This window comes from Pelodiscus sinensis, chromosome 13 (genome assembly GCF_052426305.1).
Source record: "Pelodiscus sinensis isolate ZL-2025 chromosome 13, ASM5242630v1, whole genome shotgun sequence".
In the NCBI taxonomy this organism is placed as follows: domain Eukaryota; kingdom Metazoa; phylum Chordata; order Testudines; family Trionychidae; genus Pelodiscus; species Pelodiscus sinensis.
Window position 1 is genome coordinate 10,831,351 of NC_143064.1, and position 26,713 is coordinate 10,858,063.

Genomic DNA, 26,713 nt, shown 5'->3' on the forward strand with positions numbered 1-26,713 from the left:
AAATCTTCAAACCTAATTTGCAATGCACGGTAATAGGATTGGATTTACTAGTAAGGCAAATCCCCATGTCGTCCTGCAGAGGGAGCTATAGTCTGAGCAAAAAGACAGGGACCCTGGAGACAGGCTCTCCATTCTGTGACTGAGCAAAAAGCTGAAGTCCTGATCTAAAGCTCATTTACATCAAGTGGGATCTTTCTGAAGACTTTGGATCAAGTCTTAGCTCCCATGTCTCCATTTTATCATCTGTACAATGGGATATTTAACTATCTCCATAGGGAATTCTGAGGGTTCCTTAATGTTTGCACTGAAAAACGCAACCAGGTGGGATTACTGTGATGTGTACTTCTTATTTTATTGTGTCATTTCTCAGAGCTGGTTGAAAGTTTTCAAAATGTGAAGTTTCAACAATGTTTCATGTTGAAATTCTGAACATTAATGAAAAAAGGGAACCAATATTAAGAACATAAGAACAGCCATATTGGGTCAGACCAAAGGTCCATCTAGCCCAGTATCCAGTCTGCTGACAGTGACCAGTGCCAAGTGCCCCAGAGGGGGTGGACCGAAGACAATGATCAAGCAATTTGTCTCCTGCCATCCTTCTCCGGCCTTTGATAAACAGAATCCAGTGACACCATTCCTTACCCCTGGCTAATAGCCTTTTATGGACCTAACCTCCATGAAATTATCCAGCTCTTTTTTAAATTCTGTTAGGGTACGTCTAAACTGCATGCCTCTGTCGCCAGAGGCATGTAGATTAGGCTACCCGACATAGTAAAATGAAACGGCGATTTAAATAATCGCCGCTTCATTTAAATTTATATGGCATACCTGGGTGGTCGACAAATACCTTTGATGTCAGCAGGGGAGCGTCCAGACTATTGCGCTGAGCCGACAAACAGCTGATATAAATTTAAAAGAAGTGGCGATTATTTAAATCGCCGCTTCATTTTACTATGTTGGGTAGCCTAATCTACATGCCTCTGGCGACAGAGGCATGTAGTCTAGACGTACCCTTATAGTCCTAGCCTTCGCAGCCTCCTCTGGCAAGGAGTTCCACAGATTGACTATGTGCTGTGTGAAGAACTTTATTTTATTAGTTGTAAACCTGCTACCCATTAATTTCATTTGGTGTCCTCTAGTTCTTATATTATGGGAACAAGTAAATAACTTTTCTTTATTCACCCACTCCACACCACTCATGATTTTATATACATTTATCATATTCCCCCCACCCTCAGTCTCCTCTTTTCTAAACTGAAAAGTCCCAGTCTCTTTAGCCTCTCCTCATATGGGACCCGTTCCAAACCCCTAATCGTTTTAGTTGCTCTTTTCTGAACCTTTTCTAATGCCAAAATATTGCACAAAATGTTCTTGATTTCCCCCTCCCCCCGTTGTTCATCAGTTCTGTTTAAACATAAATCAATTACACAAACTTAATAAAGAGAACAGAATGTCCAGTTCTCCATTGAGAAGGATAGCTCAGTTCTACCCAAAGCGAGGAAAAGGATCTGGTGTCTGAACATTTGCTACTCACTTCAAGGAAAAAGATAATGTATGGTCAGTGTATCCATGACTCAAAGAAATAGTCTCTGAATAAATCTCGCAGAAAAAAGTTTGCACATTTTACTTCCTTTGTCATATATTTCTGCTGATAGTCTGCATGGGGGCATCCGCTCTGCACAGCACTAACTATTGCTGCAAATTAGATACTTGAAAAGAATTTTTTAATATAATTATTTTTAATTAACAATAACTCAGTAGGGAAAGAGTATGAAATGATTAAGTGCTGGGTAGTCATTTTTCACATGATAAAGATGTCTCACAATCCAGCAGAGACTCAAAGCTGATTGTTGACTGAGTGAAGGCAGAAAGATGTGGTCCTCAATGTGATTGATGCATTTGGGGTGTATTGATTTCTATTGCAAGCTCCCAGGATTATGCTATTATATGTCTTTTTAGCTCTAACAAAAGTCCGCCTTCCCAGATGGCTATTCATTAAATGCATTGAACTGAGACAATATCCTGTCAATATTAGAGAGAGAGAAAGAAAGAAAGAGAGAGAGAGAGAGAGGGGACTAATAAAACTTTAGTGAGTCATTGCCAAATAGGATGTGACAAAACATTTAAGAACTGGTGGAAAAGAGAGAGCTGACAGCATCTACATAACGGGGAAGATTGATAAAGACCTGATGCCCCACTGAAGACAAAAAGAGTCAGTACTTTTAAATGCCCAGTTAAATGTGTGTGCAGAAACATGGGCATAATTAATAGGTGGTGTAAAATTGAACCCACAAAATGTGAGGCCCCATTTAAAAATATGTGCCTGGTAGCTTTGGTGCTGCATTTATTTATGTCAGAGGATACTGGGACACCAAACAGAAATATTTCCCTCCTCTCTTCCCCCCTCTCCCCCGCCACACACACACATACACACACAGTCAAAAATCTCTCAGCTATACCATTTCAAACCTTTTTGCTGGCTTTAAGTGGGTTGAACAGGATTTAACTGGGGGAAAAAAAGAATTTATCTCCCAAATATTAGAGGTATGATTCCTTTATTTTTCTCTCTTACTATTATATTTTATTGCTAGCCTGTCAAAACTCATAAACAGCCTGCAGAATAACAAAAAACAAATTACTATTTTTAAGCTCCAAAGCCATTTGTGGTATCGCTTCCCTGGTTTGGGTAAGTCTAGGACCAGTTAATAGTGTTTGTGCAGGGAATGCAAGTTTAGTTGGCAAGTGCACAAGGTTGGAGCCCATGTCACAAACAGGACTTAGGAACCAGGGCAAACTTAAAATAAATACATAAGCAGATCCAATAAGCAGTTGACTTCAGTTGGAGATGCATTGGGCTCTCCTGGCTTGCTGACATTTTGAGCCTCAATTTTTTTCTCCAGTGTTTTTATGGGTAACTGTTTATTTACAAAACAGGTCAGGAAGCTGATATATATGTTGGTACAGTTTCATTCTTTTGCTTTGTCACTGATGTTGTAACGCAATGAAAGCCCCAGCATTGGCAATGTGAATGCTGACATGAAAACTTCTAATGCAATGATGTCTCCTCAAATCTGAATAAAAATATTTCATAGAAAAATTCCTGAGGAGAGGGAAACATGGCAAATTGAGAGAAGGAACAACCATAGTCTCATTCTCTTTATAAAGCAAATTAAAAGAGAGGGGGGAGAGAAGGGGAATGTCTCTTAAACAACATCAGAAGGCATCACCATCAGACTCAGAAGAATCCAAGGTGAAGCAACAGCACAATCGATAAGTCTACGGCCGTTTTTGACCTACTAAAGCCGCGCAAATAATGGAGAGCAATCCTCTCTTTTTTATACTTAGTAAAATGATTTGAGGATAACTTTTCTTTCCCTTTTTTCATATTGATATAAAATGTTCTATTTTGTTACTCCACAATTATGGCATATTTATATATTACCCAGACAATGAAGAGAAAGAAAATCCATTGAACTTATGTTTCAGCCAAGTGCTTTCTATTTTCAAATCATATGCTTTCCCTCTCTCTTTCTCTCTGAATTCTTCCTATAAAGTATCTTAAAATAGATAAGACGGGTTCATTATTTTGGTCATTATTGTCAGCTTCCGTCAGCTCCATTGCTGAATAAAAGCCTCCAGGAACATCTCTCATGGTCTTCTATCAAATTCCCTGTTTCTGCCCTGATTCCACATGTGTTTCTCTTTTGCCTCCTAGCTAAGACCACGTTACTTTTGCTGCTCTGGCCAGACATTAATATCTGATCTCACGCTGTTTCATCGACAGCCCCTGCAAATGGGTACATAGTCATTGCCATGATATGTCTATTTTTTCCTTTCTGTCATCCTTGTTATTTTATTTTCTTACTATACCCCTTGATTTGTTTTATGTTGGTTGTACAGGGAAGGTAAGTTTAGAACAACAAGCAAAGGGCTTAAATTGCAGCAAAGAAGGTTTAGGTTGGCCATTAGGGAAATCAGTCAGGGTTGGTAAAACCCTGGATTACATTGCCTAGGGAGGTTGTGGACTCTCCATTATTGGAGATATTTAAGAGCAGGTTAGTTAGACATTTATCAAAGTTGATCTAGATGGTGTTTGGCCCTACCGTGAGAACAGAGGACTGGAGTTGATGACCTCTTGAGGTCTCTCCCAGTATTCTATGATTTCATAAAACAAATTCTCACTAATTTTGTCTCCAGATTTGGCTGGTGGATTATCATTTTAACTCCATATGCAGGAAAGAGCCAAGGCTTTGAACTTGATGTCCTTTCCAGAGGCCCAGGCTGGTCGTGGACCTTGTGCTAAAGTGATGGATTGTGCTTTGTTATAGGTTTGTTTTTTCTCAATATGCTCCTCCTTGGCAGAAGTGGCTCAGTCCCTGACACGAATTCAGAGCAAGGAAGGAAATCTTCTGTATGCTCAGTGATGTTCCCATTATGTAGACCTCAGTGAAGTCTCTGTAGCTGAAGTCACTGTAGACTTTCTATTTCACTCCTTTCCCCACAGTGAAGAGGAATAAATGTTTCTTCTGAAGATTACTTGTGATTAAGATAGGGCAGGATGCTTTTCTTTTTTTAAATGTTGAAAAGCAGTGAGTCTTTTTTCCAAATCAGCCAACCCAGACTTCCTGCTTCTGGGGAACTCAGAAATGTGGCTAAAGAAAAATGGTATTTCAACTTTTCCCATGTAGACTTCCTGAAGTCTGCAAGGCCATGTCTACACTACAGCTAAAATTGCAGCAGCTGCAGTCAATCTTCTGGGGTTCGAATTAGCAGGTGCACTGAAGACATACTAATTCAAACTGAGAGGACACATCGGGAAACTGAGTAAGGGAAGTCAAAGGGAGAATGTGCTCTCTTTGACTTCCTGCAGTATGGAAAGTATGCCAAAATTCAAGTTAAGATACTTCAATTTAAGCTGTGCAATTAATGTGTCTGAAGTTGCATATCTAAATTTGAACTTATCCCCTGGTGTAGACCAAGGGCAAAAAAGAGCTCCCCATTTTTTCATTTTGAAGACCTTGACTTAAATGCTGTTGCTCTGGATTTATGCTGGTGTAAATGAGAGCAGAATTTGGCCTCATCTGTTGATCAAGTGGTCAATAATTTTCTATACCACCCATCTATATTCCATTCTTAAACACACCCTCGGCCTCAGGCTCCGGAAGTGGGTTCATTAGCCACTGCTTCACTAGTGGAGCCCCCAACCTCCCTACATTTGGGCCCCTCTTATCCTTTCTTCATCCCCAGGGTGCCAGGTGCATTCATCACCATGCTCTTGATAAAAGCCTGATCATTCTTTGAATCTCCGATAGCACATGTTCTACTGAGGAACAACAACGGTATTGTTCCATATATTTGGGATTCTCTTTCTCTGATCCCTGCTGTCAACCAATTTACTTTCTAAAGGTGTTTTCCCACAAGCAATCTACAGTCACTGGACCAGATTTTCAGGTGTTGTCAATCAGACTACCTCTGATTGAAAAATGGCTCACACTAAAGAATGCTCTGACCTACAGTCATTAGAAAGAAATGCCTCCTGTTAGTCCATCCTAACTCACTTCTTCATATTGTAATAAGCTCTGTTTTGGGTCACGGTGATACTCTTCTTTGTAAAGGTCTGCAGGCCATGGGAAAGCCAGTCTTGCAAGCAAGCCTGTGGGTCTTTTTAATCAACAATTAAAGAGAGAGAGAGAGAGAAAAAGCTTGTGTGGCTCATGAGCCTACCAAGGCCTTAATTGAAATTAATAGAATATGTGAAAGATGAGGAAATTAGGGCAGCTGAGAAAGAAAACCTTAGGAGAAATAGGAGAGAAGATTGAAGTGGAGTATATGTCAAGTCCCCTAAACAAAGCAACAAATCTAAGATATATGGGGCCTTCTTACCATATCTACCACATTGCAGTGTTCTGTTTGGTTAGTCAGTTATCCAGCAGCAGCGCAATTGGAGGGGGGAGTGAATCTCACAGTTTACAGAGGGAGAATAGACAATGTGGCCAAGAACCTTACAAGTACACAGGCATCTACCGGCCTCTTTAGGCTTGAGGTGCCAATGATGTTGTCACAGCGGCTGCTAAGCCACCGTCTAACCCTGCAGATGCTGACGTCTCCTAGGTGCCAGTGTTTCTGCTGGCCAGTATTTTCCAAGCTATCGAAATGCTGCTGGGACCGTATAGCCAACATCCCGACTGTCTGAGAGAGACTAGCTGCTCTGTCCTCAGCTGGGAACTGCTACTGTCCCTGAGGGAGAAGTGCCACTCCCCCAGCCAGGCAGCTTCCTGTGCACGTCCTGAGCCCCTGGTTAGGCGGGGCTCATTAAGCAGCTGTAGAGCTCCCCCACAGCTTAGAGGAAACCTTGCTTCCAGAATATCTTAGGTACCTGCTAAGCTCCTCCCTTCATCCACTCACACCTGACTACATTAGACAGCCCAGCTTTCTCGTTTCTAACAATCCCTTCCATAGGCCCCTTACTCTCCCCATGTATTTCCTGAGGAGTATGGGCATTTCACTCTGGAGAGAAGATTCCATTGGTAACCATGTTACTGGGGCTATGTCTAGACTCCCAATTTTTTCAGCAGAAGATACGCAAATCATGCTCTCATTTGCATATCTTCCACTGATCCTTTTTGTGGAAGAGGGTTTGCCGCTAAAAAGCCCCTTTTGCGCAAGACCCTGTAAGCCTCGTTTTTTGAGGAATTAGGGATCTTGTGCCAAAGGGTTTTTCTTCCGACAAAGGGCCCCGTCTACAGGGGGCTTTTTAGCGGCCAAACCTCTTCCACAAAAAGGATCGGTGGAAGACATGCAAATGATAGGGTAATTTGCATATCTTCTGATGAAAAAAACCGGTAGTGGAGACGTAGCCTGAGAGGGTTGCAGTGCTGAGTGGAGGAACAACTATGTCACTTGAATCATGTCTTATGAGTTAAGGGATTACAGAACGGGCCCCTTAAAATGAAGTATAATGGGTAAGTTATTTGTATTTGTAAATTATTTGTTACTCCTAAAGACTCTGACCTGGGGTCAGGCCCCTTTGGGCAAGGTGCTGTACACATGTAGCAGAGAAGACAGCCCTGCTGCAGAGAGCTGACAATTGAGAAGATCAGACAGGAAAGCAGAGACAAACAGAAAATCAATTTACCAAAAGTACAGGACAATTTCCCCTTTTCCCATCATCCTGCCATGTCCTGCTGCCAGTCAAATTTCTTCCACCTTCGTATTTCTACAATAGATTTTGGCTGTGCATTAGTTTAGACATATGCACTGTTCTAGTTTGGATTTCATCCATACTTCATCCCCCCCCCCCTTTTGAGGAGTTAGTTTGCTGGTCAGTTCCCCCCGGTATCCTGGAAGTAGCAATAACTGAACAAATGTTAGATATATCATATGGCTATGGCTATGCTATGACACATCCTCACACAGTGAGACTCACAGTGGATTCTGTGATTGTCAGCTGTCTGTTTTGGGATTTCATGGTCTTTATTATCTTTGCCTTTTGACCAAGCATTGCTTCAGCTCTTGGCCTCTGACAGTGACTTGGTGAGATGAGTTATCCCTGGGTTACTGAACGCAGGGAAAGAAAATGTGTAAACATTTGCACTGACAAGGTGGTATCGGCATCTCCAGTTTAGAGCAATCAAATGCCTGCTCCATGTGCCTTGACAGGCAGGTAGAAGAAAGCACATCAGTGGACAAGGACCCCCTCTGGGCTGAGATTACAGAAGGAATTAGTAAAAAAAAAAACCCACCAACTGAAGCATACCCTCTTCATCAAACTTTAAAAGTAACGACTTGTTGTGAATGATGGATGAAATGGGCAAAAACAAAACAAAACATCCACCTTCTCAGTGCTCAGAGAATACAGGCTGCAATGTATTCTCAGCTGCTGTTTGCTTTCCCATAGCTGCGCAGGTGTTAGGTTACTTGCTGCAGCTTGAAGAGGGTTCCTGGATAAACTGGGGTAAGCTAGCTGGAAATAATGTGGAAGCATGTCTAGCCATATCTTTGACAGCATTTCTTCCACTTTATTTGGCACAGCACTCAGTTGCGGTGGTTCTGTCTTCAGTATATTACAAACTCACACTGTTTCTTATCACATTGCATCTTCAAGAAGTTGCACACGCAGGGACTAACTCTAATACAAGGATTTGAAGTTGGGTTTTTGTTTTATATTTTTTCAAGGATGCTTAATACTCTTTCATCTCTGATAGCTTGACTAAACACATTTAAATAAACTGAGTACCAAGGGGTGGAGTTACTGGTTCCTACTTCTTGGGAAAGGGACATGTTCTGTCAGCTGAGGAATCTTAACTAGTCAGTGTTGTGCAGTCACTGTGTGTTTGGCTGTGTCAGTTTGCGGAGGATTGCAATTGTTATCTGGTAGCAGAGGCATGTTGTAGCCTTGTTAAACATAAATTGTTTCACCATGGAAACACCAGGAGTGTCAACTTTTGCATTCTATGATAAAATATTGCTAACCAACACCTTTTTGTATTCAAACTAAACAATCCCCCCCCCCCTTTCCTTTCTACACACAACCACAAAGTTAACAGTAGTTTTTTTTTCTTTTTCTTTACATTTCTTCAAGGCAGGGAATGTGTCTAAAGTGGTGTGTAAATTTACAAAACTAAAAATAATTTTAATGAAGCAAATTCCTTTGAAACTTCCATTGATTTCAGTAAGTTTTGGACCAGGACAGCAGATCCAACTACTGTCAGATATAATAAAAAAAACCATCTCTCTCTCTCTCTCTCTGGGTATATCTACATTGCAGAGTTTTCCCAGAAAAACAATACTTACATCCACACTGCTATTGCTTTCTTTCGACAGAAAGTCGAAAGAATGCAGGGGGGTTTCCGGTAGTGGTAAACCTCATTCTATGAGGAAAAAGCCTTTTTGTTAAAAAGCTTTTTCAGAAAAAGGCACGTGTGGATGCCGAAGAGAGTGTTTTTTCATCCAATCAGTGTGGACACTATCTTTTGAAAAAGCACATCGCTTTTTCATTGCGCTTTTTCTGTGTAGACGCTCTTTCAATAGAACTTTTTCAGGAAGATCTCTTCCGGAAAAGCTTCTTCTGAAAGAAGCCTGCAGTCTAGGCATAGCCACTCTCTTTCATACACAGACAGACAGACAGACACACTCCTCTGATGCTGTGCTGTAGCTGCATCTCATAAAGAGCTAGATCACAGCTGGTAGGGAGTGGGTGTGGGAACAGGTGCAAGGGTTCTCTTATGAGCCCCCGCCAGGTGGAGACTGTCACAATCCTTCTTATTGCAGTTTCTGATTTCAAGGATCAGAGCAAGACAGAGACATAGCCACACACACACACACCAGTGTACTAGGCAGACTGGGACATTTGGATGGTCCCTGATTTAAGAAGGGCAGGAAAGGACAGGAAGGCGGAGCAGGAGCCATCTGGCCCACCTCTCTCAACCGTGAAGTGGCATTGGGGGCTCGCCCCATCTGGGCGACGCTCCCTCTGGGGAGCCGGGTTGGGATGAGGGGGCATGCTCTACTGTGCCCATCCAGCATTTCTGTCAGGGGAGCCAGCTTGGGCAGTGGGGGCTGGTCCCCAACAAGGCTCTGCAGGTGGGCATGCTGGGTGGGAAGAGCTTCCCAGTTGAGCAGGGCAGGGGAAGCTGGGAGGCAGGTAGGTGGGCCTGAATCATAAGTGGGTGGGCCATGGCCCACTCAGGAGCATCCTCAGCTATGCCATTGACACACACCCCCCTTATGTCGTTGTTTCTTACCACCACATAGAATACCCCAACTTTAGAACTTAAATACCAAGTCTCCAAGAGAAAGAAGTTCAAGGTGCTTGAATCAGCCTTTCCTCCCGTTCTCTCTCAAGACCCCATTCTGCAAAAAAATCTTTCTTGAGAACCTCACTTTGATTTCAAGGTCCATTGTGTGTAGGGAGAGGGATACGGACCTGAAAGCCCCTTGACACATGATCTTGCCTTGAGTGTTGGCTTCACCATTTCCACTGACCTCCAAACTTAAAGGCCGTTGTTATAGGAGGTTTTTTGGGATAAGAGATTTCTACCTACCTGAGAATACGGGTGAGTGGGAGAGGATGGGCATGTATTTGTCAGCTAGGAGTTCAGGGTGACCTACATGAAATCAACATAAGTTTCTCTATGACTTTAGCTGAGATCTTGAGACAAATTGCCTTAGCCATAAAAAACAAATCAGTCTGTGATCCAAGGAACTCTTATTTAGATGCAGTAATCACATCTGTTGATATGGTAATTGCACCATTAAGACATGCCACCTTATATGCATCTCCAAGTACATTGAGCAGAACTATCTCACATTTCTCTCTTTGATCACCTCTCTCTTTTCTTGGAACAGTTTTACTATTCTAGCTGACATTTTTCCAAAATGGTTTCTCATGCTAAGTGTGAAAAAAAAAAAGGGAAGAGGTGTTTGTTTTTTTATTCTGGGACAATGACAGAAAATTCTTAACAATAAAAATACTCTTGAGTAGAGGGGAGAAAATTAAAGGTAGTATAGAAGTAATCCCAAACTCATAACTGTGGTCATCTGAAGAAGTGGGCTGTGCCCATGAAAGCTCATGATACCTTCTACATGTTTTGTTAGTCTAAAAAGTGCTACCAGACCATTTGTTGTTTTTTTCTGTAACAGACTAACTCAGCTGCCCCCTGAAGCTATATAAGTACTGTCAGTGCATATATCTGATGACAGGGTAGCAAAGATAAGACAAGGTCTTCGTTCTCGCCAATATCTTCATCAATGATTTAAATAATGGCATAGAGAGTACACTTGTAAAATTTGCAGATGACACCCAGTTGGGAGGGGTTGCAAGTGCTTTGTGTGATAGCATTAAGATTCAAAATGATCAGGGAAAACTGGAAAGATGGTCTGAAGTAAACAGGATGAAATTCAATAAGTACAAATGCAAAATACTTCACTTAGGGAGAAATAATCAGTTGCACACATACAAAATGGGACATAACTACCTAAACAAGGAATTGTAAAGAAAGGATTCTAGGGGTCATAGCGGACCACAAGCTAAATATGAATCAACCATGTAACATTGTTGTAAAGAAAGTAAACATAATTCTGGGATGCATTAATAGAAGTGTTAGCAATACACGAGAAGTAATTCTTCCGCTCTACTCTGCACGGGTTAGGCCTCAGCTGGAGTATTGTGTCCAGGGCTGATCACCATATTTCAGGGAAGATGTGAACAAATTGGGAAAAAAAAGTTCAGAGGATAGAAAATAAAACCTCTAGAAAACCTGACATGAGAAAATACTGATAGAATTACGTGTGTTTAGATGGGAAAAGAGAAGAGAGAGAAGGGACATGATAACAGCTTTCACATTCCAAAAAGGTTGTTACAAGGAGGAGGGAGAATAATTATTCTCCTTAACCTCTGATGATAGAAGCAGTGGGTTTAAATTGCATCAAGGGAAATTTAGGTTGGATATTAGGAAAATACTGGAATGAATTCCCTGGAGAGGTTGTGGAATTTCCATCATTGGAGTTTTTTTAAACAGAGGTAAGACCAGGGCTACTCAACTTTGGAAGCCCCGGGGGCCACAATGATACTCACAGCACATGTTGTGGGCCACTACTCAAGTGTGGTTGCATAGACATGCAAAGATATATGCAAATATATGCAAATAGCTTCTTTCACACTGACGGGCATGAATACAAAGATTAAGGCAAGACTACACAACACTAAGGCCCCATTTAAGTCAGTTCTGCTGATATTAATAAAGTGCAATATTTACCCAATTTCCACCCATATGACAGCACTTTTAATGAACAATGGCAGTCCGAGAATTTAACTACTAAAACATGTATCATCGTTGTTTAGGCTCCCACCCGCAGGCCTCAAACAAATGGGCCACGGGCTGCATGTTGAGTAGCACCTAGATGGTGCTTGGTCCTGACATGAGTTCAGGGCACTGAACTTGATATCCTCTTGAGATTCATTCCAGGTCTATGATTTTATGATTCCATAATAGGAATGATCTGTGGTCCAGAGTAATCTTGTAAAGTGCAGTGACTCAGACTGGGTAACTCAAGTTGCCCTTTCTATCTCTGCTATCTGTTTACCACATTCTACCATCAATCTGTGTGAAGGATTTTCATTGATGCCAATAAGTATTCTACACATATCTTATGAGGAGAAATATGATCTGGTGATTCTAATATGTAGCCATTTTATGCAAATTATATCTTAAGTGTGTCACTGTCTTACATCTTGATCTTACATTCATGCTCTTGTTTTACTTGTAACATTAGATCTGATATCTTCTTTTTAGTACCAAAAGGTACAATTCCTTATATATACATATTGGAATAATTCTTAACAGACTTTACATTATATACTGTAGTTTATTGATCGCTCAGGAATCATGTTTAAAAGATTTTGGTTTTTCTTTACTTTGCTACATTATAAAAAAGGATCTAACATATGTTAAATCCCTTCTCTATTAACAAATTTGTATTGGATATTGAGTTTTCTTCTTACACATGATTTACAATAGCATCAATATAAACAACTCAACAGCAGTTTATAATGAAAACAAAACCAGTAATTTAGCAAATGAGTCTGCATTGTTTTTTAATGCCCTTTGGTTAGATACTTATTCATTTCATGCTTTAACAGGTTGAAGTTTGCTTCTTTGTTGTAGAGGTCTGAAGTTATTTGAATTGCAGTTGGAGTAGAAGCTTTCTAAACATGCTTAATGCAATCTGACCTATTAAAGAAGCAAAGAATTAGTCTAACATCTGGTTTAAAACAACATGTGAAAAAAGCAAAGCCAGCACCTTGATCCCGCACCTACACTTGGGAATACAAAACTACTTTAGGTAGTTTTTTCAGACTGGTATTTCCTTGTTTTACTGGCTGCATTCTTTTGCAGTTCAGATTTCCCCATCCTGTGAATGTATGTGAATAAAGAGTGGGAAATTCAGGTCAAACCAATGCACTTGTGAATTGGACCTTTTATATACCTGAATTCTCTTTTATGAGAATAGTGCTGTGTTAATGGTTCAATAATTAAAGGAGTTTGCATTTTAAAGACTTCAGCTTTTAATTGGGTGAATAGTAATCACAGATTACTTCAATTCTGTTGTGATATGCAAAAACACTGATGTCAGCTACATTTGTGTTCAGGTATCCTCTCTGCTTAATGAAAAATAACATTCTACAATTGTTTCAATTAGATACAAGTCAGCCTTCAGAGCATAGTGTTTATTTCATTTCTGTAAATGAAGAAATTCTGTTGCTCACTTAAAACCTTCCAATGTTCCTGGTTAGATTTCTCACTCACACCTGGGATATGTGCAATGTTTACATATGCAGTTTTCTCTCCCACTGAATCATGTTCACATTTGCAGCAAAAGGAAAACAGTTCAACTCCGTTGATAGGATCACCTTTGGTTAAGTGATTCCTCTGCCTAGGAACGCGGTGTCACATTGTTTGTGGTATTCATTACCACTTCCACTGATCGCATGAAATGTAAAGTAAATGGGAGTTCTTCATTAGCGGAATCTGATTTGCACAAGTGCATACCATCGGAGGGAGGGGTTATTTTATCCTCCTGCCACTGGTGCCCAGGCAGAGAAAGAATTTCACCGAAGTACAAAGAATGAGCCCCCCCAAATAGCTGTTGTTGTCTCTGGAAAGGGGTAGGCTGGCGTTTCCTTAAAGCAAGGCTGTTTCATAACTGTCTTCCCCATTAACTGTATCAAATGTTACCATTGCTGCCCACTCGCTTTCAGCCTTTAGCTTGTTTAAAGGCAGAGCTTGGAGGGAGGGGGGTTGAATTGTCAGAGAGGATGCAAGGGGGCGGCTTTGTGTGTGTGTGTTTTCTCTCCTTTGCAAAATGTGACGCTCGGTGAGGGGTGCCCCCTTTGTGGCTAGCTAGAGATGTCGAATGGCCGCAGAGGACACCCGAAGCCCCAGCAATACCTGGGCAGGTGGCTTCACTTGTAGCTACCGCCCTCCCCCAGCCCCTAGGACTTTGCAGCGCGGGCAGGTAGGAAGGAAGCCGGCATGACTCTGCCTGCCACACTCCTCGTTGCCTCGAAACTCGGCTCCGGAGCGGCACAGTTAAGGAATCTCTGCCTTTGTTGTGGTACCCCGAGCGCCGCTTGCTCCATCCTCTTGCTCGGCCAGGCGGGCATCGCTTAAGGGCAGGTGCGAGCTCAAGACTGGGACGGAGGGGGAGGGTACTGTGTGTGTGTGTGTGTGTGTGTGTGTGTGTGTGTGTGTGTGTGTGTTGAGTCGTTCGCTTTCCGTATCACTTTGGTCTCTTTGATCCGTCTCACTATCCTTCCTCTGCCTCTTCCGTCTCTCTGAGCAGCGCCCAAGTGTGTGTGTGTGTGTGTGTGTGTGTGTGTGTGGCACGGCTAGGTGCCTTTCTGCATGTAAGGGATGGGAGAGTGTGTATGTGTGATGGAGGGAAATCTCTATATGTGTGCAGAGGGAAATCTCAATGTCTAGGTGAAGGGGAAATCTCTGTACATACAGGATAATCGGTGTGTGTGCGTGTGTGTGTTTGTGCAGGGCTAGTCTGTGGCACTGAGTATTTCTGTTGCTCTGTGTCTGGAAGGGTAATATACACGCTGTGTTTGTGTGTGTGTGTGGGGGGGGGTAACCTCACTGTGTGTGTCTCTTTCTGTGTAGCTAGTGTGTGTGTGTGTGTGTGTAGGGCTAGTCTGTGGCACTGAGTATATTTCCGTCGCTCTGTGTCTGAAGGGGTAATAACCGCTGTGTGTGTGTGTGTGGGGGGGGGGTAAGCTCACTGTGTGTGTGTCTCTCTCTGTTGCTAGTGTGTGTGTGTGTGTGTGTGTGTGTCCCCCTCCCGTGTGTGTGTGTGCGCGCGCGGAGCAGCACAAGTCCGGCTCGCGCAGAGACGATCGCAGAGGCTGCAGGCAGAGCGCCGCGCGGCCGGCGATGGAGCCGGCTGGCCAAGGTAAGGAAGGTGCCGCTGCCCGGGCTGGCCGCGCGGGGACCTTGCGGGGCTGGGGCGGGAGCGCGCGGCTCGGCTGGGGGCTCGGTGGCGGAGGCGGCTCCGCGGGGGAGCGGGCTGCGGCGCTTCCTCCGGGAGCCCGGCCCGGGCGCGATCGCTTCTCCCCGCCAGCCCCGCGGGGTCGATGGCCCCAAGTTCTGCGGCGCTCGCCCGGGGCCCGGCTCCTGGGCGGGCGGGGCGGGGGGCGCCGGGGGAAGGGGACTTAGCAAAGGTGCGGGGGGGGGGGGGGGCTGTGCACGGTGGCAAAGGCTGGCTGGGGGGGGGGGGAGAGCCGCTGGCGCTTCCCCCCTGCCGCCGCGGCGACAGGGCGCCCACGGCCAAGCGGAGCCCGGCACCAGCCGCGCCGGCTGCGGCCACCGGGTTGCGGCAAAACATTGCGGAATCCCCCCCCCCCTCCCCTGGCGTAGGTACCGTGGGGGAGGGGGGGCATGGCCCGGGCGCTGCAGACGAGCTGCGGGGGTCGGGGATCCGGGGCCGGCTTGGGAAAGCGACAGCACGTGGTGATCGGATCTGCCCGCTGCATCCCTCCCCCCCATACCCCTTTCCACCCCTAGCGCCCCCCCCAGCTCCCTGCCCTTCCTCTTCTTCCCACCGCCTCTCTCCTCCCCCTGCACCCGTCCAACCCCATCTCCCGCACGTCCCGCTGCCCTCCTTTCTGCCTCCCCTTGGCCCTCCCCTGCCAGGTCGCTCCCCTCCTCCCGCTCTTCTTGCAGCTGGCTCCTGCGTCCCCTTTGAGCTCCCTGGCGTGCCAGCTCCCTTCCTCCCCACCGTGGGGATCCGCTCTGGGCCCTGGAAAACAGCCCGGATCGCCCCTCACTCCCGGGAAATACCAGGGGCGCCCGCTCTCCCATGAAAAATGGCAGCTAGACATGGCCTGGCTGTGGGAGAAGGGCTCTGGCAAGCCACCTTCCTGGGAGCGATCGGGGCGGATTAGATCAGCTGCTTCCAGAAAAGTTGCTCTCGGGTCGGGGTGATGTCCCAGGGGTGAATTAGGACTTTGTTTTGCACCGCCCGTCTGGGTATTGTTACTGGGAATGGGGCAGCTTGTTCCTTCCTCGGCCACATTCCTCCATCATTAACCGAGCATCAGGATTTATGGACAGTGCATTGGCTCTCCGGGATCGCTTCAGAGTGCATCGCTTCCAACAGGTTTAGCAAGCACAGTCGTGATATTTCTGTCTCCGGTCGGCTACTAGATGAATTCCCTCTCTGGACAGTGATAGCGATGTAGGTAGATACAGGATCGCATTGTACCCACAGCTCTGCTCTTTCTGCCCACAGCTTTGTTTTGTATAGTATGACCTCAGCCCATTCCTGTGCAGCATCAAAGTGTATTTAACGTGTTTTACATGGAGGGCCACATAAGTACAGTAACAGAATTGTGGATACTTCACAGGAGAAGAACCAAAACCTGCTTGGCTTATTTTACTTGCTTAGTTATGCATTTTGGTCAGGCTGATTTGATATATACCCCCTCATATATATGTGTGAGTCTGAACACGTTCACATTCTGTATCTGAAATTATTTCGTGGGGTTATTAAATAAAACCTTTCATTTTACTTTACATGTCATAGTTGTAGTTTCTCTATGCTACTGGCCAGGTACAGTAGCTTAATAGAGTACAATATGAACCCAAATGACTTTTTTGGAATAATGACAACTGAAAAAAAATATTTTCTTTTCTTTTTTCCCCTTTCTTCCTTAGATTTTACATCCTTCTTCGGGAGCATGAGACTGTTTGCTGATCACAAGAAGATGTGGCTGTGGCTCGTATTGGTGTTGTCAACCCCGGTTTCTCCTACAAATGTAGATCCTGACTTCTCGGTGGAGATTTGTAATGTTTGCTCTTGTGTGTCAGTTGAGAATGTACTGTACGTCAATTGCGAGAAGGTGGCAGTCTACCGACCAAATCAGCTCAAACCACCTTGGTCCAACTTTTACCATCTCAATTTTCAAAACAACCTGCTAATTATTCTCTATCCAAATACCTTTCTGAATTTTACATATGCTGTGTCCCTACAACTGGGGAACAATAAATTGCAGAACATTGAGGGAGGAGCATTCCTGGGGCTCAGTGCATTAAAACAGTTGCACTTGAACAACAATGAATTAAAGATCCTCCGCGCTGACACTTTCCTTGGCATAGAGAACTTGGAGTATCTCCAAGCTGACTACAATTTAATCAAGTATATTGAACGGGGAGCCTTCAATAAGCTCCACAAGCTGAAAGTCCTCATCCTTAATGACAATCTGATTTCATTCCTGCCCGATAATATTTTTCGATTCGCTTCTCTAACCCATCTGGATATACGGGGGAATCGAATACAGAAGCTTCCCTATATTGGAGTTCTGGAACACATTGGGCGAGTTGTCGAACTGCAGCTGGAAGATAACCCTTGGAATTGCACTTGTGATTTGTTGCCTTTGAAAGCTTGGTTGGAAAATATGCCCTATAACATTTATATCGGAGAAGCGATCTGTGAAACACCCAGTGACTTGTATGGAAGGCTTTTGAAAGAAACCAATAAGCAAGAGTTATGCTCCATGGGGACTGGGAGTGATTTTGATGTGCGCATTCTGCCTCCATCCCAGCTGGAGTCTGGTTATAGCACGCCTAATGGCCACACAACACAGACGTCAATGCACAGACTAGTGACCAAGCCTCCCAAAACTACCAGTCCGTCCAAGATCTCGGGGATAGTCGCAGGGAAAGCACTATCGAATCGCAATCTCAGTCAAATTGTGTCTTACCAGACCAGGGTACCTCCTTTATCTCCTTGCCCAAACCCATGTGTCTGCAAAACTCATCCTTCTGATTTGGGATTAAGTGTAAATTGCCAAGAAAGAAATATAGAATCGTTGGCCGAACTGGTACCAAAACCTTTAAATGCCAAGAAACTGCATGTAAATGGCAATTATATTAAGGATGTGGACACCTCAGATTTTGTTGACTTTGAAGGGCTGGATTTACTTCATTTAGGCAGCAATCAGATTGCAATAATCAAAGGGGCAGTTTTCCGCAACCTTACAAATTTACGGAGATTGTATCTTAATGGCAATCAGATAGAGCGGCTGAGTCCAGAAATGTTTGCTGGCCTCCACAATTTGCAATATCTGTATTTGGAATACAATGTTATCAAAGAAATTTTAGCAGGCACCTTTGACTTCATGCCAAATTTGCAGCTGCTCTACTTGAACAACAATCTTCTTAGAAGTCTGCCAGCTTATGTTTTTGCCGGGGCTCCACTGGCTAGACTGAATCTGAGGAACAATCATTTCATGTATTTACCTGTAAGTGGCGTTCTTGATCAGCTCAGATCTCTTACACAAATTGATTTGGAAGGTAATCCATGGGACTGCACGTGTGATTTAGTTGCTTTAAAGCTATGGCTGGAAAAACTAAATGAAGGTATTGTGGTGAAGGAGTTAAAATGTGAAACACCTGTTCAGTTTGCTAACATTGAACTGAAGTCTCTCAAAAATGAGATCTTATGCCCTAAACTTCTAAACAAGCCATCTGCTCTGTTCACTAGCCCTGTGCCTGCTGTCACTTTTACAACACCGCTGGGTCCAATTCGAAGTCCTCCTGGTGGCCCCGTTCCATTGTCCATCCTAATCTTAAGCATACTAGTTGTGCTTATTTTAACAGTGTTTGTGGCTTTTTGCCTTCTTGTCTTTGTGCTTCGGCGCAACAAGAAACCAACGGCAAAACACGAGGGAATTGGGAACCAAGAGTGCAGTTCCATGCAACTGCAGCTAAGAAAGCATGACCACAAATCAAACAGAAAGGATGGACTAGGAGCAGAGCCCTTCATTCCTCAAACCATTGAGCAGATGAGCAAAAGTCACACTTGTGGCTTAAAAGATTCCGAAACAGGCTTCACATTTGCTGATCCACAAGGGCAAAAAGTCATTCTGAGAAATATTACCGACAAGGAAAAGGATTTATTGCATGTGGATCCCAGAAAAAGACTTAGTACAATTGATGAACTGGATGAGTTGTTTCCTGGGAGGGATTCCAATGTATTTATTCAGAATTTTCTTGAAAGTAAAAAAGAATACAACAGCATAGGGGTCAGTGGTTTTGAAATACGCTATCCAGAGAAACAACAAGACAAAAAAATCAAGAAGTCATTAATAGGCGGTAATCATAGTAAAATTGTGGTAGAGCAAAGAAAGAGTGAATATTTTGAACTAAAAGCTAAACTTCAAGGTTCACCTGACTACCTACAAGTCCTTGAAGAGCAAACAGCTTTGAATAAAATATAGGTCATGCAATCTTATTTCTTACAGAGGACATTTCTTTAATGATGAAAGTGCCTTTTGTTGACTTTTAACTTCCGAATACTATATCATATAGGTAGGCATAGAGGCAGGTATATCCAAGGGTATCTATCTGTAGCTGCATATGGTTTGTCAAGTAGAGGAGAATTTCCTTTATAGATTTTACTACATAAAGCTGATACCCACTGGAATCCTGTAGGGATACTGCAAACTCTATTGCCAAAGGGATGCTTTAGACACATATTACACTGAATTTAACCTCAAGAGGCATATATGTTTTGTACCTTAAATGCAAAACCTTCGTCTCCTTGTGATTTGTTAGAACAAACACAAGAAAACTGGTACCAGTGTTTGTACCTTTGCTGGGTAATTCATCTTGCACGTGGATTAAGTTGGTGGAACTTGAGTAATCCTTTGATTTGTGGTGGTGTAATGGCACTGTTTAAAGATTATCTGAAAAGTAAAAAGCATGCAAAGAGAGAACATTCAATAGTATGTGTAAATTGGTTACATTTATGGCCTGCATCTTGAAATCACTGGATTTATAATGTTAAAATTGTGCAAATATTTGTTTAAAATATACCATACATAACATACCTATAAAATAAATCTGACCACTTGAAATATACCTGTCTATACATAACATTAAAAAAAGAAAAGAAAAAAAGTGCAACCTGACTTCTGCAGCATTTGTAGTGACATGAAGAAAATACTTGATGTTAATGCAGAATCTTATGTAAGACTCAAATCCAATTAAGACTAGAGTTCCTTCTCAGTTATGTGACACTTCTACAACCCCAAAAGGTTGACCAAACTTTGCAAAGTGCTTACTGTGTGAGCGTAGCAGAAATTATTTTTGTAAGATCATTCATATTTATGAAATACTTTGTATACTAAATAGGAAAATATGTACTCCTTACTATGTATTTAATATGCCTGACTTGTTTTCCTGATCACAATGCATTAATCATTCAATATAAATTAAAAACAGAACAATATACCAAACAAAAACTGGTGAGAAATTGTATAGCATTATTTGGGATCCTGTGATCAGGTATAATAATAATAATAAAAATGTTCTGTATAATTCTTGTGAAATTAGTATATTATCTTATTTCAGATTTGTTACCAATGGTGCATTTTAAAATAGTTTCATTAGGTTTTTTTTAGTATTGTTGTCTAAGGCAATTAATTGCCATCAATTGTCTTGTTTTTCAGGGGTCTGCAGCTTAACCTAAATAGTTTTCACTACAAGTATTTTCAGGCATTAATGAATAAGGGTAAATGTTTAATTGTATATGCATCAATTCTCTGTCCCTGTTATCTTTCTGACTGCTGTCAGTCAAATAATGAACCAGAGCAGTAAACCATATGGCAATCATGTGTGTATCAAAGTCACATTGTCAGATGGATTTAGTGGTCTCGGTTCAATTCAGAGTATTTTGTAGTCCACCTCTATAAAGCTTTGGTGAAAGCTGAATCTCAGTTGATAGCAACTAATGGTCAAGATGGAAAATGCCTCCTTTTTCTCATTGGGAGATGGTAATTTAAGATCAGAGTAGGCATGTGTTGGTAAAGCATCATACAGAAAATCTACACCACACATCTGATCCAAAGCCCATTCAAGATAATAGGGGGTTCTCCACTCATATCAATGGACTTTGCATCAGGACCTTAACCTGTCTTGCTGCCATAAATTATGATACTCCCCCTCCCTTTTAAAATCAATACATAAGTCAATCAAGTTGCAATAGAAAATAAACGTTAATGTTTTCATGAATTCCAAGTGGCAGCTATTACAACAAAGCCTGATAGCACCACTGTGGTTAAGGCTGTGTCAGCATTTTCCAGTCTAACCCTCTAATTTCAGGATTTTATAACATTGCTGTAAAATTTTATTCTGGGATGATCCTTGGCATAATGCCTGGAATATTTTTTTAACAAAGTTTTTTAAAAGCATCAGCGCTTCTTTATTTTAAAGAGAGAGACAGTGAGAGACATTTTTCTACGTGCAATTTCAATTTTTTTCCCCTAATTTCTTCATGAGACAAAATGTATGAGGGACATTAGATTTTTTTATATATATATATATAAATGAACAACAGAGTGGTTCATCTTTGAAAAAAAGCTGCTATTACACTTACGCACTAATTTATTTCATTCAAAGTGTCAGAAGGATTTTCTGGATATGGTTACTATGCATGCATATGGTCCTGGCCTAAAAGATTCCTAGTTGCTTGTTGACCCCAATCTCTGCACAGGCTCTGAGGAAAATGTTTTAGTTTATTGTGTCAGAGGCCTTTGGATGAAAGAATCTTAAAGATGCACTGAAAGCTAGAACATAAAAGCAACATCAGCAATCTGAGGACAGTGGGTTGCTGCCTTCTACTCAGTGCTGCACAACTTGGTGGAGATCTCACAGAACCCTGAGATTTGCCAAGGCAGAAAGCATTTGACCCACACTTCAAGCGTCATCAGAACCTATGTCTCAAATCCTTCTATTGAGAGATGTGCATTAAAAAAAATACTGCATGAATAACTGCAACATTGTGAACGTTGTTAAGGGTGACATGTTTGTGGTTGATGTTGATCAGGGTTAACAGAACAACAGTTAAGGTTGATATTCCTCCCTCAACTACATTATAAGTCATCTGTCAGGGGAAATGGACTGTTTAAGAGACGAATTTTGCCATTATGCTTGCATTAGGTAGTTCTGGTAGGTCCCCCTCCAGCAAAGCATTTCATCTTTAATCAGGTGCAATGAGAGTACTCGTGAGTTTAGGAGTAAGCACGTGTTTAAGTCCGTTGTTGGATTAGGGCCTAAATGCATGATACCTTGGGCATTGATTTAAATGGGAGCAGGAGAAGGAGTATTGTTGTATATGTTACATAGTTCACACCTGCTGTAGAACCCTTATGCCTTGGTGATCACTTTGCTCCCATGACTTGCCTGATTGAATTCAACAGGGTCACTGGAATGCATACATGCCTACCTGTGCTCGGGGTCACTCAATCTGGACTTTATTTTCTCTCAGTAGTGTTTTACAATATAGTGCAATAGCTAGGCATAGCAGTGTGAGTAAAAAAAAAAATCGGGGTGGTCAACCCATTATGTGTCCTTGATGATGTTGGTTTAAATTGCAACCTGAATGTTAGTTGACTTCCTCCAACATTTAAGGACAGTGTATGTTCCAGGTAACAATTTGGTGGAATGTTCACTCAATTCTAATGCTAGTTTATCCAGGAAAGGCACTTTTCCAGTGTGGCTAAACAACCCAGCCCGTCTTTGCATTATATTGATTTGAGTGGCCATGTTGTTAAAGTAGCTGCCATGACATTCAGGCAGCACTAAAGGAGTGAAGGTGTTACCGTAATTTACAGTGTTCATTGTATTATAAATCAAGTTTACATTTTTAATGAAGTCAATAAAGTGTAATCATTTCTTTGAAAGAGAAATTTTTGTGCAATTTTATCAAAACGCAGTCATTGTAATGAAGGAAGTTGAGTCCAGACACCAACTGACATTTTACATTTAGTTTTCCAGACTGAGAGTAAATAAATCTGAAAGATAATCCAAAAGATAATTTTTGAAGCCATAAGAATGGTGTACATTATAAAAGGCATGGCCTTGTGAATAATGTTAACAAATGTTTGAGTAAACAAACACGTCTAGAAAATGATGGTGGTATAATATCTATAATATTTTTGCATGATTTGTACATTGCTATTGTATGAAATGAGCGCAGTAGGATTTTTTAAATTTTTTTGTTTTATTTAATTTTATTTTGCATCCAAAGAGTTGGGAAGGAAATATGACAAGAATGTATTTATAATCACTCTATTTTGAAATAAAGCAAAGAAAACAAAATGTATTGTTTTTACCCTGCTTTGATCATTACTATTTTTAGATTAGTTTATAATACAAAATAGAGTTCACTTATAATATCCAGTATAATGTAAAATTCAGAAAAAAATGTTTCAGTGACCTTTGTTTGCTTTCAACAACATCAAGATATTAGAGAGAATTTATTTAAAAGATTTGTATTGAAATATTAATAAAATTGTTTGGTACAATCATATTTCTGAAACTAGACTTTGTTAAATGCCTAACATTTGAGTTTGTTTTCAGAAGAGAGAAACTCTAAACTAGTTAGACATTATTTTATATTGATTAATATTTGGGCAAATATTTAAAAATATTTATCCCCCTATCCAATGTTTAGATCAAATCTACTTTCCTTACTCATCCAAATAGTCTCAACTGAAGTCAAATGGGACTGTTTGCATTAGTAACATGAGCCCAAAATAGCTGCTAGTCAGTTTCTGGTGTCTTCCACATTGAAATGCCTGGAAGAACAATCATACAATGTTAAGGACATTTGTCTTGACCTTGATCCCCTTTCATTAATCAGTTTGTATAAGACAATTTTGCAAAGGATCAAAATTAATTTATGTTTAATTAATTCTGTCCACTGGCCTTTCCTGAATCTTAGAAGCATTTGTAGATGAAAGTCAAGACAAGACCCTCAGTTAGTTTAGGCTCCAAATTTAGATTTTATATTAAAAATGTTTTGCAAATCTTAATAAAAATCTTCATGTAAAACTAGATTAAACATTCCCCCACAGTCCTAGATTAAACATACAGCATGGAAGTCGTGTAAGGAAATCAAAGAGTGATACAGACTAAGAAATTAGGACTTAATGCTGATTTTTTTCCATTGTACAACAGCAGTGAAACCTAAAGAGTGAACCAAAAGCATATGGGTGAAAACTTTAGGCCTAGTCATGCAACCAATAGGCATTCCTTCTGAATAAAAAACTTGAAGCATAAGTACTTTTTGAAAATTATTTCATTTGCAGTTTTGATGGTGTTTTTATAATACAGATACATACAGTTGTTTTCTAAAAATAGAGGCTTGTTAAGTTGATGGCATGCCCTTCATATATCTTGCATTGGCAGTACTGTATTTTTAACTTCAATTCAAATTTACAAAACACATTTTGCAGTGACAGATACTGTACTGAAAAATAAAATTAGAAAAACAACTTTCAGGGATAAAATCTTCTCACAGATACACTAGTGTGAATGTGAAGTATCTCCGCTGACTTTACTGGAGTTTACCTTGATGAATATGAAAACAGAAATCAGTTCTGGAATTGCAAGGGCTGGATTCAGCTCCCATGAAGTCAGTAGGGAGTTTAGTCATCGCTTTTAACTGGAACATGTTCAATCCCTAGAAGAAAGACAGCATGATCTTGATTCTGCTGCCATTAAATCAGTGGCAAAGCTAAAATTAAATTCACTAAGGCCTGGTCTACACTATAAAGTATCGAAATAAGATACATATGTAGCTGGAGTTGTGTATCTTATATTGCATTTCCATGACATCCACACAGAAGAAGGCCGACGGGAGCAAACACTCCCATCGACTTCCCTTACTCCTTATGAGGAACAGTAGTACTAGCACAGAGAGAGCATCAAGAGGCTTTGAGTTCAATCTAGCAGGTCTATGGTACACCCACCAACTCAAACCCCAGAAGATCGACTGAGGCAGTGTCGATTTTCTGTGTAGTGTACACATGTCTTAAGGGCAATATTGAATCTAGTATGGGCTTGGTCCCATGCCTGTCAAAGGCGGTGACAAAACTCCCAATGATTTACACTCTGCGAGACATTGTGTAATAATGTGGATGACCAAACAGGTTAGTTTGCTGGGTTTAATCCCTACATTTAATATTTATTATGCCTTTCCTATCATAACATTTTCCCCAGGATATCTACACTACCAACATGTAGTTGAAGGGTAATAGATATTTAATAATAATACAACCCCAAACACCTAAAATATTCAAATGCTGAACCTGGAGTTGATAACAATGTTATGGATACCAGTAACCCTTTGATCATAACTGTGCTCCTCCTGAGCTAAATAAGGGCCTTATGAAAATATCTTTACTTTAATAGTGATTTTTCATAGTGATTAATAATATTTAACCCTGTTTTCAGTATTGGATGAAAGCAGTGCATTTTGAGTAGTTTGCTATCTATGAAAATATCAATTCTTACTCACGAATGCCAGTGCTCTAGTCTATTGATTTTTCAATCAGTTTATATAAAGTATGTAGGAAGTTAATACTGAATAATTTCTCCAAGCCACGAACATATATAGGGCAAGGACAAAGAGACTTATCTTTTTGTTTGAGACCCAATTTATATTGACTATGAATAGTTCAAATATAAATAGGCCAGTTCCTCAGCTTGTATAAATCAGCTTCAAGCGGCTGCTACAGTTCACACTTTCTAAGCAGCTGGCCTGAAGGTCCCTGTTTAGCCCGCAACAATGAGTGACTGAAATGGAGCTTTGTCCGCCTCTTGTACACATACCAAAACAAATAATTCCAAAGGGCTGTCCAAAAGCATTTCATGTAATCACTAAATCGTATGAGTTGTCCAGAAATGTGACCTCCTATTTGTCAGGGTACCCTTCCCTAAACCACCTTCATTTTTATCAAGCATCTATTCCAATTCTGTGCCATTCAGTGTTTGTCTAGATCAGTGATGTCCCATTGGGGTTCTATGCATGGCCCACAAAACAATTTGTTTTCCATTGCCCATGTACAGGACTGCCAGACTGCTGGTTTTTGTCTGCATAGTTTTTTTCCCCCGCCTCCACTGGTATTACAAAAGACGCATGCATGAAAGCCAGGACATATGGGGTGAGGTGTGTGCTCACTGATTGGGTATAGAAGTGGTAACAACATTGTGTACAAAGTGCTGCTGGAGTTCAATCGCACACCCTGCAAATTCTAGGTACACAAGTGCAGTTAGCAAAACTACCCTATCCCAGGAGACTGTCTTGGTTACGATAATCTTGCAGCCCACTGAGATGAAAGAGGGCCACTCACGCAGCCCACGCACTAGCCTAGGTTGCCTTTCACTGGTCTAGACAATTTCTAGAGAGCCACTGGCTTGTGTTTCACCCATAATCAATTTGAAAAAATAATGCAAGTTGTAGTGGACTTGCCTCTGGATAGTTACAGAGACCTATCAGATGATGGATGATGCAAAAATTGGCAAAAACCACTTATGAAAAGGAGCTGGTATTAACTTCCCCCTATGAGAACATTCATGTTGAGCCTGTGAAGTCCAAATATTCTTAAGTTCGTGATTTCTTGGGAATATAAGTGGTAGACAGAGCTAGTTGGCAGTTCAATACCTCCACAGATCAACTGTCAGGCTACCTCTAGACTGAAAGCCTCTTTCAAAAGAGGCTTTTTTGAAAGATACTTTCGAAAAAGCCTCTTTCGAAAAAGAGCATCTAGACTACAACCAGTACTTTCGAAAAAGCAAGCCTCTTTTATGAAAGAGAGTACCAGGCCGTCAGGATGCTCTCTTTTGAAAAAGCACAGTTTGCA

The 26,713-nt window shown here is 41.6% G+C and overlaps 1 protein-coding gene across 1 annotated transcript; it reads left to right on the top strand.

Moving 5' to 3' along the window:
* The first annotated feature begins 14,800 nt into the window (after window positions 1–14,800).
* On the top strand, window positions 14,801–23,315 carry SLITRK4 (SLIT and NTRK like family member 4). The gene is made up of 2 exons (XM_075941067.2): window positions 14,801–14,955; window positions 16,719–23,315. Exons 1-2 carry the CDS (start codon window positions 14,937–14,939, stop codon window positions 19,280–19,282), a joined length of 2,583 nt encoding a protein of 860 aa, XP_075797182.2. The 5' UTR covers window positions 14,801–14,936; the 3' UTR covers window positions 19,283–23,315.
* Window positions 23,316–26,713: the final 3,398 nt, after the last annotated feature.